The following is a 13,641-nucleotide window of genomic DNA, read 5'->3' on the forward strand; positions in this document are numbered from 1 at the left end:
TCAGCTTCACGGTTTTAAAATGTGTCTGTTAAAGAGGGGTTTCCACACCCATATAAATAATGCTTCTTCCCCCTTTCCAATCATTGTGGGATCTCGACAGGCTGTCACTTTTGTACGAACTATTGACCTTTGTAATGATAACTGGTGCTTTATTGAATGAGCTATACTCGACTCGATGAGTGTTTGTGCTGTAATTTGTTATCTCTCTCGATAACTGAACTATTGAAGCATCGAGAGGCCTCCACCGATTTGCATTATGCGGATGGACTATTTCACTAATCATGAGCTGCTTTGCTCACCCCATGATCAATTTGGAAGACAACAAAAATGTTACAATTTTAAGTTTTATGGCTAGAAATATAAACCCAGGACGACCTTGGAGCCCAACATCTCAAGCCCCTATAACTAAGACGACCAATTGCTCTCACACAAAACCGTCTCTCCTACTCTTACAGGAAAATTTATCGTTTCCAATATCTTTTTGTAGGAAATAGCTGCCAAAACAATGATATTTCTAGAACTTCCAAGAGATATTTCAATAGAAAATAGGCGATAAACCCTTGGTTTGCATGACATAAATACAAGCATTGGGAAACAGTGAAGAATATGAGATGAATAACACTTCTGGAAGGAATTCTTAAAGATAATTGAACTGGTCTCCAGTCACAGCAAGAAAATTTATATAAGCAAGAACGTAAATTGTTACTTACCCTGCTTCCTCTCTCAAAAGACTCATCTTCTATAAAACGTATCTCAGGAGTTAACCGAAGCTTCATACGTTTTCCCAATACACTTCGAACATACTTGGCTTTAGACTTCAACCCAGCCATAGCAATATCCTTTCCTCTTTCATCACCAAAGACAGATACATATACTTTAACCACCTGTGTGTCCAAATTTATACAATAGCATATAACAATTACTTTATCAGCTGAAGCATTGATAAAGGCAGCCAACATATGAACTAAAATGAAAAGAAAAGGCTCTTTAATTGTATTCCTGGACAATTTAAGTTTAGAGTGACATTTTCACACCAACATGGGACCTATATTGTATCATTTAAATAACAAACCAACTGAACTCATGGAAGGTGAAGATCTAAATGGTGAAACAAGGTTTAAACTTCATAGTACTGAAATTTTCACAACAATAAAAAGTAATATGTACACTCTTCCAAGAAATAATCTTGATGTTACATTTCACATTGGCGACAATCGAGAGACCGAGTGGTGAAAACTGATTTCTGGGCAAGATTGAATGTAACAGCCCAAGCTCGCCACTAGTAGATATTGTCCTCTTTGGCCTTTCCTTCTCGAGCTTCCCCTCAAAATTTTTAAAACGTGTCTGGTAGGGAGAGGTTTCCACACCCTTATAAAGAATGTTTTGTTCCCCTCTCCAGCCGATGTGAGATCTAACAATCTACCCCTCGGGACCTAGCGTCTTTCACTGACACTCGTTCCTCTCTCCAATCGATGTGGGATCTCACATTGAAAGCCAAGAGGCTTACTACTGTCAAGCAAAGAGTAAAGCCACTACCCAGCTCAGTGATGACTGAGAGTAGACCAAAAGGGCACAGTCATGGCTTTTATCACATTAACATTTCTTATTCTGACACACAAAAGGTGTAACATATCAACATCTAAACCTCTGTTACCATGAGACCAAAAGGCAAATTCTAAGATATAAGCTGTTCATGCAATGTTAAATCTGTTCAAACATCAATAAGAAAAAAAACAACCACCATTTACACAACAGCCACGGCAAGTTCAAAAACTAAGGTACCTTTCTATCATATTCAAGCATAGAATCAGTCTTAATCTTCAATTCTTTCCCAGTTCCATAATGAAAAAGAAACAAAATATTCTGCAATTCACTAAAGAGAAAAAGAAAAAAAAAAAAAAAAAAAACTGTTCTCAGCTCTACAATTTGAAAAATCTCTCAAAATACCTGCAAGTCGCTAGAGATTTCAACATCGGTGATGGTAGTGAGAGACGAAAGGTACTTATCAGCTCCCAAAGAGGCCTCAGGAAGAATAGCGAACTGCAACACCTTATCGGTAAGAAGCATATTGGAAAGCTCCCTCTGAATCTGCTTGGACACCATTTTAACCCTCCGTGAATTGGCCATACACTGTATGGTTGCGCCTCTCATTACCGGACGTTGACGAACAAGGGCGACGGAATTCGGAGAGCAAAAACACGGCGGAGAAGTTAGAAATTGAGAGGGGAATCGTGAAGAGGCGAGGGAAGATGAGAGTTTGAGTGGGAAATGATGAGGTTGAGGATGAATTTGCTGCAGGAGATGCGGCATCCTGGAATGTGATTCTCCAGATGAACAATTTTGATATTTGTGATCAAATTTCTCTGATTTGTTGGGCTGAAATGGATTCGGATTGGTAATCTATGAGCGTTCTTGAGGTCTGGACGTCTGGATTAGTACGGCCTCTGAAATTGTAATGCCCAATTCTTACCTAGGGTTTTGGAATTTCCAATTTTTTATTTATTTTTATTATTATATACATTAATTTCCGAGACCGTACGTTTTTATATACGTTTTAGTATGATTTTTTTTTTTTTTTTAATTTGAAAATTAAGCTCATAAATACTAATCGAGTTGCTTCGCTCCTCTAGTTTCAGTATCGTACCCCTTTTTCATTGTCTAGATTACACCTTCGAAATACCCTTGAAGAGAATTTTTCCTCAATCTTCACTTTACTTTACACGCCGACTCCCCTTTTATCATAAGGCGTGGAATTAGACAAAGGGGAATCTCCATAGGAACTAGTCTCTGATTTCGCACGTAGGAGATCGAGACACTGTCCCAGGGCTATGGACAAAGATTTAGATCAATCGCCCTATCTCGACAACTACATAGAGGGTCTGACGTTGTATATATATACTTTGATTTCGTTCCCCCGTAAGGTCAATATCACAACCAATATCCTAAGAAAGATTATTTTTAGATATCGATAGTTGTCCAGTTGGTCGTACCCAAACCGTAACAAAGAGAAAACTAACACAATTTTCAAAAATAGAAAACAAAAGGTTTAATTTTCAAAAACTTGTTTTTATTTTAGGGTTTAGAATTTGACTATAAATTCATATAAAAAATGATAGAAACATATTAAAATTAAAAACAATTATCAAAAATAAAAAATAAATAAATAAAATAATAAAATTACTATTAAACCAGACTTTTTTATGATTTGGGTTATTTTCTATCTTTAGTTTTTCAGTCTCTTAAATTTATTATTTCAATTTTTATTTTATTTTTGAAAATTATGCTTATTTTTTTAGTTTTTTAAAATTTTAGCTAAATTCCAAATAAATAAATTAATTAGTATTATATGTATTTCTTTTTATTTTTTATAGGAACCCTAAAAGCAAAATAAGCTTAATTAATAACGGAATGAGATTGATTCAATTGAACCAGGTTGGAATGATCCAACTGAATCGGTCGAGATCGGTCTGTTGGATGATAAAAGTTCCAGCTAATTTAGGGAATGATCATAGGTTTATAAGTGAGGAATACTAACTCCATTGACATGAGGCCTTTTGGAAGCCCAAAGCAAAGCCATGAGAGCTTATGCTCAAAGTGGACAATATCATACCATTGACGAGAGTCGTGTTCATCTAACACGGTCCACCTAGACCGCATCTCCTTCCTCCAAATACACCTTAACGAAGACTCCAACTCGAGTTCCTAATTTCTTCACCTCCAAAAGAGTGTTATTTCCTTCCATCGACCTCAATTCTTCTAGAGGTAATTTTTTAAAATTTAGTTTAATTTTCTCAAAAATAATTTTCAAATATTTAATCATGCTTACAGGGATATACCTGTCCATAGATAAATATACAAATATATTTCATTTGAAAATTAATGTTTCATATGGTCGGTGGTTATATCCATGGTAACTAGCTATACTCGGGACAATCACTAATTGACCTAAATATCAATTCACGTCAACTAGAAGAAATATCGTGTTTCGAGGTCATAAATGTGTGATGGAATGTAAAGAAGTCCGACCTTATTACCAATCAAAAAGTCAAAGTATGAGTTAAGAAATCTGATTCGATGAAGAATCTCTTACTTCAATGGTACTCGTAATTTCTTTTTTTGTTCATATTTGCACCATAAAGAGGTAGAGGTTCGAGCTTTTAATTTTTTTTACTGGCGACAAAATATTTTTAACTAGTGAATTACGCTAAAAATGACCGTTATTTTTATAGTTTAACGTGGTAGCCATTTTTACTATTTAATAAAAATTAAAAAATGGAATTTATAAAAAAAAAATTATTATATTTTAAAATTTACAAAGTAGAAAAAAATTAAAGAAGTGAAATTGACCAATGTTGGGTCTAAATTAGGCAGTCTAATCACATTAACGATATAATTGGTAAAATTTCAACTAATTCCCATTTTAATTAATGTTACCATGTACATTTTAAGCAAGGAAAAAATAAAAAAGAAAAAAGAAAAAAAGAAAAATAAAAAAGAATATTTTATTTTATGGTTTAAAACAATAATTAAAAAGGTGGAATCTAGCAGACAAATGATGATGGGATATGGGAAAAATTATATAAAAATTGTTAAATAATTCTAATTTTGTTATTAATATTCTTAAAGATGATTTTTTTTTTTAATAAAAAGAATATAAGAAAGGTGATGAATCTAAGGGAATGGTTGAGGGTATTATTGGAATTTTGAAAGATAGCGGGATGTGCTTAATCGTGTTATAGATTGTGTCCGTGATAGTGATGAGGAAACCTTCTCGAGTCTTTAAATTATGCTCTACTTGCGTAATGCTGTCTATTTCAAGCATTAGAGTTTGCTCATGTTTTGTAAGATCGTATATCGATCGGAGAAGAAAACGAAACATTTCTTATATGAGTATGGAAACCTCTCCCTAATAGACGCATTTCAAAATTGTGAAGCTGACAATATCTTCTAATAGTGGGCTTGAACTGTTACAAATGATATCAAAGTCAGACATCGGGCGGTGTGCTAGCGAGAACATTGGGTTCCTAAAGGGTGGAAACGAAGTATTTCTTATAAGGATATGGAAACCTCTCCCTAGCAAACATGTTTTAAGATAGTGAGGCTGACGACGATATGAAACGGGATAAAAATGACAATGCTTCCAACGAGCAGCTGATAGTGTTACCTCCTGTAGTCATTAATGTAAAATATATGGCGTTGATAACGAAACCTAAATCTTTCTGAATACAGTGATAACATGTTTGAAAACGATATTGAAATTATTAAAATAATTTCTATAATTTTTTAAATTATTATTAAAATAATTTCTATCGTCAATTTAATATTTCAGTTTATGTTTTTGCAACACTCGAGTAAAGGAGAGGTATATAAATAAACAAAAAATTAGATTCGTATGAAAGCAATTCCGAAGATACAAGACTAAATACCGTTTAAAAGAATTAAAAATTATTATCTATACCAATAAAATATAAATTTATTTACGGTAGGTAAATATGCCTTATTTAAAGTAATTTTATGTTGGTCGACTATGGACAATAGTATCAGGGTAATAACGTATTGTGTTGGTAGGTAACAATTTTTTTTATTATTTTTTTAAAAGTTTAAATATTTATTTGACACGTGTCATATTTTAAAATTTTCATTTGTGTGGGAAAACCGGTGACCAAATTTGCAAGTTTATTGAAAAATCTATATTGTAAATATTTTCACATGTAAGGGCAATTTGGTAAACTGGTCCTTATAAAGGCGGCTTCAAGTCCCGAACGAATCAACCCCATAACTCTCTTCGCCCAGTGCCATAATTCTGTTTCAATCACGCTCTTACTCTGAAACCTTCACCGGAAAATAAAAAAGCAAAAATGTCACTGGAGACGGCGAAAAGCAACAATATCCGGCGCATTGTTCGGCTCCGTCATAGGCTACAACACTGGCGCCAGATGGCACGAGTGGCATCCTCCAGAGCACCGCCGTCCGACGTCCCTGCCGGTCACATCGCCGTCTGTGTCGGCAGCGAATGTCGGCGGTTCATCGTCCGCGCTACCTTCCTGAACCATCCGATCTTCCAGAAGCTTCTCTCGGAAGCCGAAGAAGAATACGGATTCACTACGCAAGGTGCTCTGGCGCTTCCGTGCGACGAATCGGTATTCGAAGAGGTTCTCCGAGTCGTCGCTCGTTCCGAGTTGCGTAACTCATCGCGAAATCCGAATCTCACAGATTGGCAGAGGCGATGCGATGAAGATATCAGAAAGAACTCCGAGTTTTTAGGCGAATCAAAACCTTTACTGTATGGATTTGCCGATAATAAATCCGTTTGTTGAAGTGTTCGAGTGGCTGAGTTGCCGCCAAATCGACTCGGAATATCCGAGTCTAGTTCCGGTAAGTCGATAGACTTTTTCTTTTTCCTTTCGCTTTTGTGTGCTAACAAATATCGTACTGGAAATTTCGGATTATACTGAAGATACTAGTCCTCCTCCGGTCGATTTTGGCCAGATATACGGCCGGACGGCCATTAAAAGTTGAATTAGCGAGTCAGTCGGCGTGGAATCGGAGGCTTTTCTTAATAGCCTGTAAATGCCCTAATAATTCCTCCATTAACCTTTCTCATGTAGAAAAAAATGGCAGACTATGTATACATATATCTGTGCACTAGTGCTTTTATCTTCTTTTCTCTGTTCAGCGATATAATAGTTTAAATTTCAAGTGTGAGAAAAATTCCTCTAGATTTTAGGTCAAAAAACCCCCAATTTGTTCTTCTAGCTTGGATGTTTGGTATATTTGAATTGTACGAACATTGTCTGCTCATCAGGTTATTTATAAGTATTCTTTAGGGGTGAAAACTATTTGGATTCAATGGTTGATGTCTTTAATATTTTCTGTTGGAGGTACTTTATAGGAATGGAAATTGTTAGATTCCAGTTGATAATCTACTTTTTCTGCTACTACCTATGAAGAAGTGAATATTATTGGTACAACCATTGTGAAGTTTCACCATGCTCGAAAGTTTTTATAGTTAAAGTTTATTTTAGTGGTATATACCACATTTCTATGATCATTCCTATTCAAATGAAATTTCGATTCTATAAACTCTAATTTATTTGAATATTACATAATTTGTTGAGTTTTATTTAAAGCGAGTATATTAACCATAAGCTATTTATGATAATGTATGAATAAATTAAAAGCTTATGTTGAGATCGAATTATAAGGAAAATTATGTAAAGCAAATTGCATCAATAATAATTAGTGTGTGATCAAGGGACTTAAATTAAAAGACAAGTGGGTATTAAAGTCAAAGATAGGGCTGCCTTTCTTCTTTAGACGGCTTAAACATTTCACACTCTCAAAGATTACAATAATTGCATTTTATTTTTATTTTATTTTTTCTATTTTTGCTCTTTATTCTAAATTTAAATTTGATATTGGATGTGTTTGGTATCCTTCTTCTGCAATATGATCACGTTATTTCAGCATGTTATGTCTTTTTACTCACGTATTTCTTGCAAAAATTGCTTCAAACAGAATACATTTAACTTTGGAGTTCACATGTTTGAGCCACCGAAAAAGGTGTACCGTGTTGTATGTGTTGTAACTTTCAATTCTTTTAAGTATTTCTTAATCATCAAATCTTTAAAATCGCTCATACTGAATGTGATGTTTGTTCATTCATATACCTCTCATTTAGAATGTTAGATTTTATGTATTGAATAATTTTTCGTGACATTGTTCAATTTGATTTTGTATTTCTTATAGTGAAAAATAAGGAAAAAAAACTCTTAATTCTACCACCTTGAATACATAGTGAACTTAATACTTCTCTAAATTAAATTATGGAAACACTTAATTCTAACACTAAGATAAAAGAAATTAAAAAAAAGTGACTCATGAAAATGCATAAATTAATATATAAATTAATATATATATATATATATATATATATATATATATATATATATATTTATATTTATGTATAATCTATCTAATTTTAAACATCCACTAAATACAAATTCGATTTTAAATCAAATATAAAGTGAAAAAAATGCAATAAAGAATATAAAATTAGATAATTATATCTTTTTAAACAAATGTATCATACACTAATTTGGCCTTATATCACGACCAAACCTACGACAAGAAAAGCATATAATAAACTATATTTAGTTTTCGTTTTAACAACTAACTTAGCTAGAAAATCGACAATAATGGTGTATCGATATGATGTAATTGAAAAAGTATGGACTAATGAAGAATATTCGAAAAGAGTTAAAAGGATAAAAAGAAAAAAGTGAAAGAAATGTTTGTCGAAAATAGATTGATGTAAGATATGACGTTTTGTTTGAATTAATCCAAATTCGAGCGGTATTTGTTTGAAATTTTGATAGTTACTATGTTTATGGATTGAAATTTAGTTTTTTGGAACTCAAAATTTTATTAATATTTCCATTCCAATTGAAATAGGAATGCTTTGTTCGTTCTCCCATCGATCTCAGATCTCACAATCTACCTTTTTGGGACCTAAGGTCCTCACTAGCACACCACTGGTATTGTCCACTTTGGTTCGTTAAGTATCAAGGTCAATATCACTGTTTTTAAAACACATTTGTTAGGGAGAGGTTTCCCCACCCTTATAAAGATAGTTTAATTCCCCTCTTCTTCAACCGATGTGAAATCTCACCATTTAAATATTATAGACTAAAACACATACGTTAAATGATGGACCATAGGTTAAAATTATTTTCTATAAACTAATATTTTATACCATATATTTATACATTTTAATGTATGTTTTTTTTTATGTACATGAAATTCCATATTAATATCTTTAGTCATTTTCATATGGATAAATAGATAGGGAGAAATATTCTATAATATTTCAAAATTATAATTTAACTCTCATGTTAATACTATTCCATTTATGAGAAAAAAAAAAATAAAAATATACACATGAATGAACGCTGGATAAAAGAGGGATATATGAATGAATTGAGACCACATCGAGAGCGACCCTGTTATTAGAATGACCAATAAAAGCTTAAAAGAATTGAAAGTCACTCGACCTATACAGACAGGGTGCACCTTCTTTTTCGATAACTCCATTATAAAAACTTTATAGTTAAACGTGCTTTATTTGGAGCAAGTCTATATTGGGTGACCTCCCGGAGATTTTCTTGAGATGCATGTGAGTGATGACAGAGTATCTTGGAAGGACTCGTATTAGTTCGTGGGGACCATATTCACTTTTAAACACGAGAAATAAGTAACATGAATTGGCCCATGTTCTAAGAGTTTATTTCAAAATGGCCCATGTTCATAAATGGGCCCAATGGGCCTTCCGGGAGAAATAACTAACAACAAAAAGAACACAACATCAAATCCAACGGTCTCTGGTCGTTACCATTAACCAATGATTGAATAGCTCAAACAATTTGAATTATCCGATTTAAATAGTAAAAGTCGTTTGGTTCGGAAATTTTGTTCAAAATATTTGATAATAAGATGCCTTCAAATATGGATAAGAAAATTTTCAATTCAATTATTAAAAAATAGGCTTTGACCTATTAACAAAATTTTGACGTGGAGTAGACAAGCTATAAACAAAATTTAGTTAAAATGGCGTGTCGTGTGACCTACATACGAACACGTTAATAATGAACATATCACCAGCAACATTATTGCTAATGTCTATTGATGCATACTCTAAATTGGCGGATCCACGTCTTACGATCAAACGTTGATGAACAATGATATTTATTTATTATTATTATTTTTTTTAAATTCAATGATATTTTTAATTTTTTAGTCATTTTTGTTGAAATTGATTGAAAGATAAGGACTTTGTTTTTTGCAATAATTAAATAAAACTTAATAAAAATATGAAAATGAATTAAATATATTTATTACGACAAGGTACTGTTCGGTTGTGCTGGCTCCCATCATCTCTAGCTTGTCTTCAAAGGACTCCCTCCGTATTACCTTACCATAATTAATGTTTCCAATTAAATATTAATGAAACTTTGGTTTAAAAATTGCCCTAAAGTTATTCGTCTCGTGGTTAATATTCGTGACGGCTACCAACCGAGTTGTTAGAGGACATTAAATTTACCTATATGATTTTCTCGACAGCTAAAAGTTGTTTGATTAGAGGTTTTGTTGGAAGAAAGTGAGTATGGACAAACTAAAGTCAAGTCCGTTACACAATTTTTATAACAACTCAATCCCACCGCTAGCATAAACTCGAGTTCGTTACACAGTTTCTGTAAACGTCTTTGAGCTTTTCCTTCTGGGCTTCCTCTTAAAATTGTTGGAAGAAAATGAGTATGGATGAAGTAAACTTGAGTTCGTTACATAGTTTCTGCTAGCAGATATTGAGTTCGTTACACGTTTCCACACTTATATAAGGGATGTACGATGTGGGATCTCATAATCCACCTCCTTGGGGCCTAACGTCCTCGTTAGCACACCGTTTAGTGTCTGACTATGATACCATTTGTAATGGCCGCCCAAACCCACCGCTACCATATATTGTCTTTTTAAGTTTTTCCTTTCAGACTTCCCCACAAGGTTCTAAAACGGTTCTGTTAGTGAAAATTTTCCACACCCATAGAAGGAATGTTTCGTTCTCTTTTCCAACTAATATGGGACTTCACAGTTTCGGATTATCCAGATATCATCTTTTCCTCTCGATAAAAGTTTTCATTATGCTTCTAAAGACGCGGGTTTTCTATTAGTCTATTTTTCCTTTCCTTTTAATTTTATCTATAATTTTATTTTTAATATAATTAAATAATTTGTATTAATTTAACAAAAGTAATTTAATTAATTTTTTTCATTTAAAAATCATTGGTAGTTTGTTAAAATATATACTTATTTCATTTTTAAGAATAAAAAAGTTTATATAATTTTATTAAATTCATTTATTTAAAAATAATTATGAAGATCGTTATTAAATCAACTAACTTTGCATATTTCTAATATATTTATTAACCAATGAAAATTTAATTAATTAAAAATATTTTAATAATTTTATTTAATAAAAAGTAATACTAGCTTTGCTTATGCCTTTTTCTCTAAAGGAAAAAAAGGTTGCAAGTACTTCTAGGGTTAGTGTTTGGCCAAATTGTGCTTGAGATACAACCCACTTTTGGACCAACATAATAATTGAAATCTCTTTTCACACGCCAACGAGTCGAGTTTTGTAAATAGTCTCGAGTTTTGAGACCGAGTCGAAAATCGACTTACGAGTTTGCTGATTTTATCGACTATGAGAGAAAATAGGTTTTGAAACTAACGTTTTTAGTTAGGTACGACAGAACTATATATAAAATTTGAAATTAGTTTCTAAAATCGAGAATCGCGTTGAAACTGTTAAGAATTATTGGACGTTAGTTGTTCTAACATGATATTAGAGTCACGCCCTTATTTTAACTTAGCCATGCTAGTATAATTTGTCGAATAAAGAAATTGCAAGTTTCGAATATGTCGCTATAGTGACTTAGGTGTCCATCAAAGAGTGTACTTTGTTCAAAGGCTCTGGAGAAGGTGTCGAACCTCAATTAAGAGAGGTTGTTTGAGGACTCTAGAAAAGGAAGTCTCAGGGGGGTGACTAGTTGTCAATTTTTCGTATCTGTACTGTATGCTATCAACATCGTTGTTGTTACTTATCGTTTGTTAGCTTATAACATTGCTTTCCAAAAAGAAGTTTTATCCTATTTTCTCAAATTGTTTTTCAAGAACGGGACATAGGCTTAAGTATATGTTATCCATGCCATCGTTGACTTAAGTTTTAACTAATTCATCAGATCACCAACTTCCTTGACCTTCTGGCATTGGGCAGGTGTCATCCCCCATACATGGTCTTATGACTTTGTGGAGACCTGTATTTTTGGTAAACAGTCATCCAAGCCTGGTCACTGTGACCCCTTGTTATGGGAGGCACCCCTTCTCCCGAAGTTACGGGGCTATTTTGCCGAGTTCCTTAGAGAGAGTTGTCTCGCGCCCCTAGGTATTCTCTACCAACCTTTTGTGTCGGTTTTGGGTACATGTACCCTTTTGTTGAAGGTCGTTCGAGCTTTTCCTGGGAATATGACATGAGTTACTTTTGCACCGTAGCGCCTGGTACTCAAACATTGACTCGAGGTATTTTCTCTACCCCTTTTTACCCTGAAAAAATAGGGACACTTTGCGTCCTTGAACCGATAACCATCTTTTAGCTAACCTAGCATTGGGAGCGAGAGCAAGAGCTAACCAAATCTTGGAATCTTTTCAAGGGAATCAGTTACCCTAAAGATTGAAGATTCACATGCAAATTGTTGATAACATTAAGAACAAGAACAAGAGAAAGTGGTTTGGATTATTTGCATTTCTGTGTGCTAGAAGGCTGTAATATTCAGAGATAATTTTGTTTGTTTCTCGGGAAAATCAGAGAAAAAAGGACAAACCTTAAACGACAGTATATGTTTTTTAAGATTAAGAAAATCTAATGTCTAAAAATGTTTCGTACACACATTCTCTCACCAACCTCTTTACATGCTGTCAATATTAAAAAAAAACCACACCCTTTCTCTCTCCATTCCCAATGTAATCCCAAATCAACGGTGTGAGTCTTACGATCATACTTATCAAATCATACGATATCATGTTTTTGACACGATTATAACTAGTTTTAAGAAAAACTCGAGCTTGTGCCTCTTTGTGGCTTCGAGTTTGGGATGGGATTCTTCTTCGTGAATCGAACGTGAATTATGCAGAAACTAAGTTTCATTCGGCTATACATGTTACCCGTGAGTATATTTTCATCCCGAGTAAGGAAGAAATCTTTTGATTCGTCCCGTGATTATGTTAAAAAATCAAGATTTTAACCCTTTTTTGCTAGACATTGAGCAATAATAATAATAACGTCGGTACATTTTTCATTAAACGAGAAACCGCTCAAAGGGTGTAACGTTTTAATCCACCTCAATGAGGGAAACATTGAGCTATTTTTACAAAGAGGTTTTCTTCTTCTTCTCAACCCATTTGAGAGGGGTTGGAGATTGGAAGCTAGGTTAGATAAGTCCTTAACTAAAAAAAAAAAAAAAACCCATTAATGGGTTTCCAAAACAAAGAAAAAAGATTGATGATTATCAATCCAAGAAAGATGTTTAAAAAAAAAGAGGAGAGATTTGGATCTCTCATCTTCGGCCATCTTGTTCTTGTTCATGGAAATTCTCGGCAGAGAATAAGTCATCTAAGCATGGAGGAGGTTAAGGATCTGAAGACGTGTTCTTGGCAAGGGATGGTGAGGCCCATGTAATGATTGAACCCGAATTCCTCCTCGGCTTGTCGGAGAAGGCATTGGAACTCTGGGTGGGTCAAGAAGGAGATCGGGACGATGAATCGGCTCCGGTTTTCACCGACGTACACGGCGAAGTGACCCTTTGGGACGTCGACGGGGAGATCATTGTCGTCGTAGGTGCCATTGTTGGTCTTTTTGCCAAGGCTTGAGCAGCGTTTGAGAATTTGTTTGAGGACTGTGGGTTGTGGGAGTTTGTTTGCCTTTCTAATGGCCATTTTGTGGGAATGGGAATGGGAATGGGAATTGATATCTCCTTTGGGGCTTTTGGGAGGAGATAAAAAGGGGTATTTATGAAGAAGAAAGGAGTGAAG

General features: G+C 34.0%; 3 protein-coding genes across 3 annotated transcripts in view; 1 reads left to right on the forward strand and 2 right to left on the reverse strand.

The window, feature by feature from the left end:
- LOC111499618 (probable ribosome-binding factor A, chloroplastic) overlaps positions 1-2,472 on the reverse strand; it is a 3,620-nt gene extending 1,148 nt beyond the window's left edge. The window contains exons 1-2 of the mRNA XM_023151224.1: positions 1,948-2,472; positions 711-884 (exon numbers count right to left, since the gene is read on the reverse strand). Coding sequence (XP_023006992.1) covers positions 711-884; positions 1,948-2,310 — 537 coding nt within the window. The 5' untranslated portion in view covers positions 2,311-2,472. The remainder of the gene's footprint in view (positions 1-710; positions 885-1,947) is intronic.
- Positions 2,473-5,782: 3,310 nt separating this feature from the next.
- LOC111499611 (auxin-responsive protein SAUR71-like) lies at positions 5,783-6,850 on the forward strand. Its single transcript, XM_023151211.1, has one exon. The coding sequence runs from the start codon at positions 5,859-5,861 to the stop codon at positions 6,315-6,317; it is 459 nt and encodes a 152-aa protein (XP_023006979.1). The 5' UTR covers positions 5,783-5,858; the 3' UTR covers positions 6,318-6,850.
- Positions 6,851-12,877: 6,027 nt separating this feature from the next.
- Positions 12,878-13,641, reverse strand: LOC111499934 (auxin-responsive protein SAUR50-like). The gene has a single exon (XM_023151664.1). The coding sequence runs from the start codon at positions 13,543-13,545 to the stop codon at positions 13,219-13,221; it is 327 nt and encodes a 108-aa protein (XP_023007432.1). The 5' UTR covers positions 13,546-13,641; the 3' UTR covers positions 12,878-13,218.

Source organism: Cucurbita maxima, unplaced genomic scaffold (assembly GCF_002738345.1).
Source record: "Cucurbita maxima cultivar Rimu unplaced genomic scaffold, Cmax_1.0 Cma_Scf00027, whole genome shotgun sequence".
NCBI classification, from domain to species: domain Eukaryota; kingdom Viridiplantae; phylum Streptophyta; class Magnoliopsida; order Cucurbitales; family Cucurbitaceae; genus Cucurbita; species Cucurbita maxima.

What these genes read in the sequence shown, in the direction of transcription:
- LOC111499611 (XM_023151211.1), top strand. Translation starts at nt 5,859, where the DNA reads ATGTCACTGGAGACGGCGAAAAGCAACAATATCCGGCGCATTGTTCGG.
- LOC111499934 (XM_023151664.1), bottom strand. Translation starts at nt 13,545, where the DNA reads ATGGCCATTAGAAAGGCAAACAAACTCCCACAACCCACAGTCCTCAAA.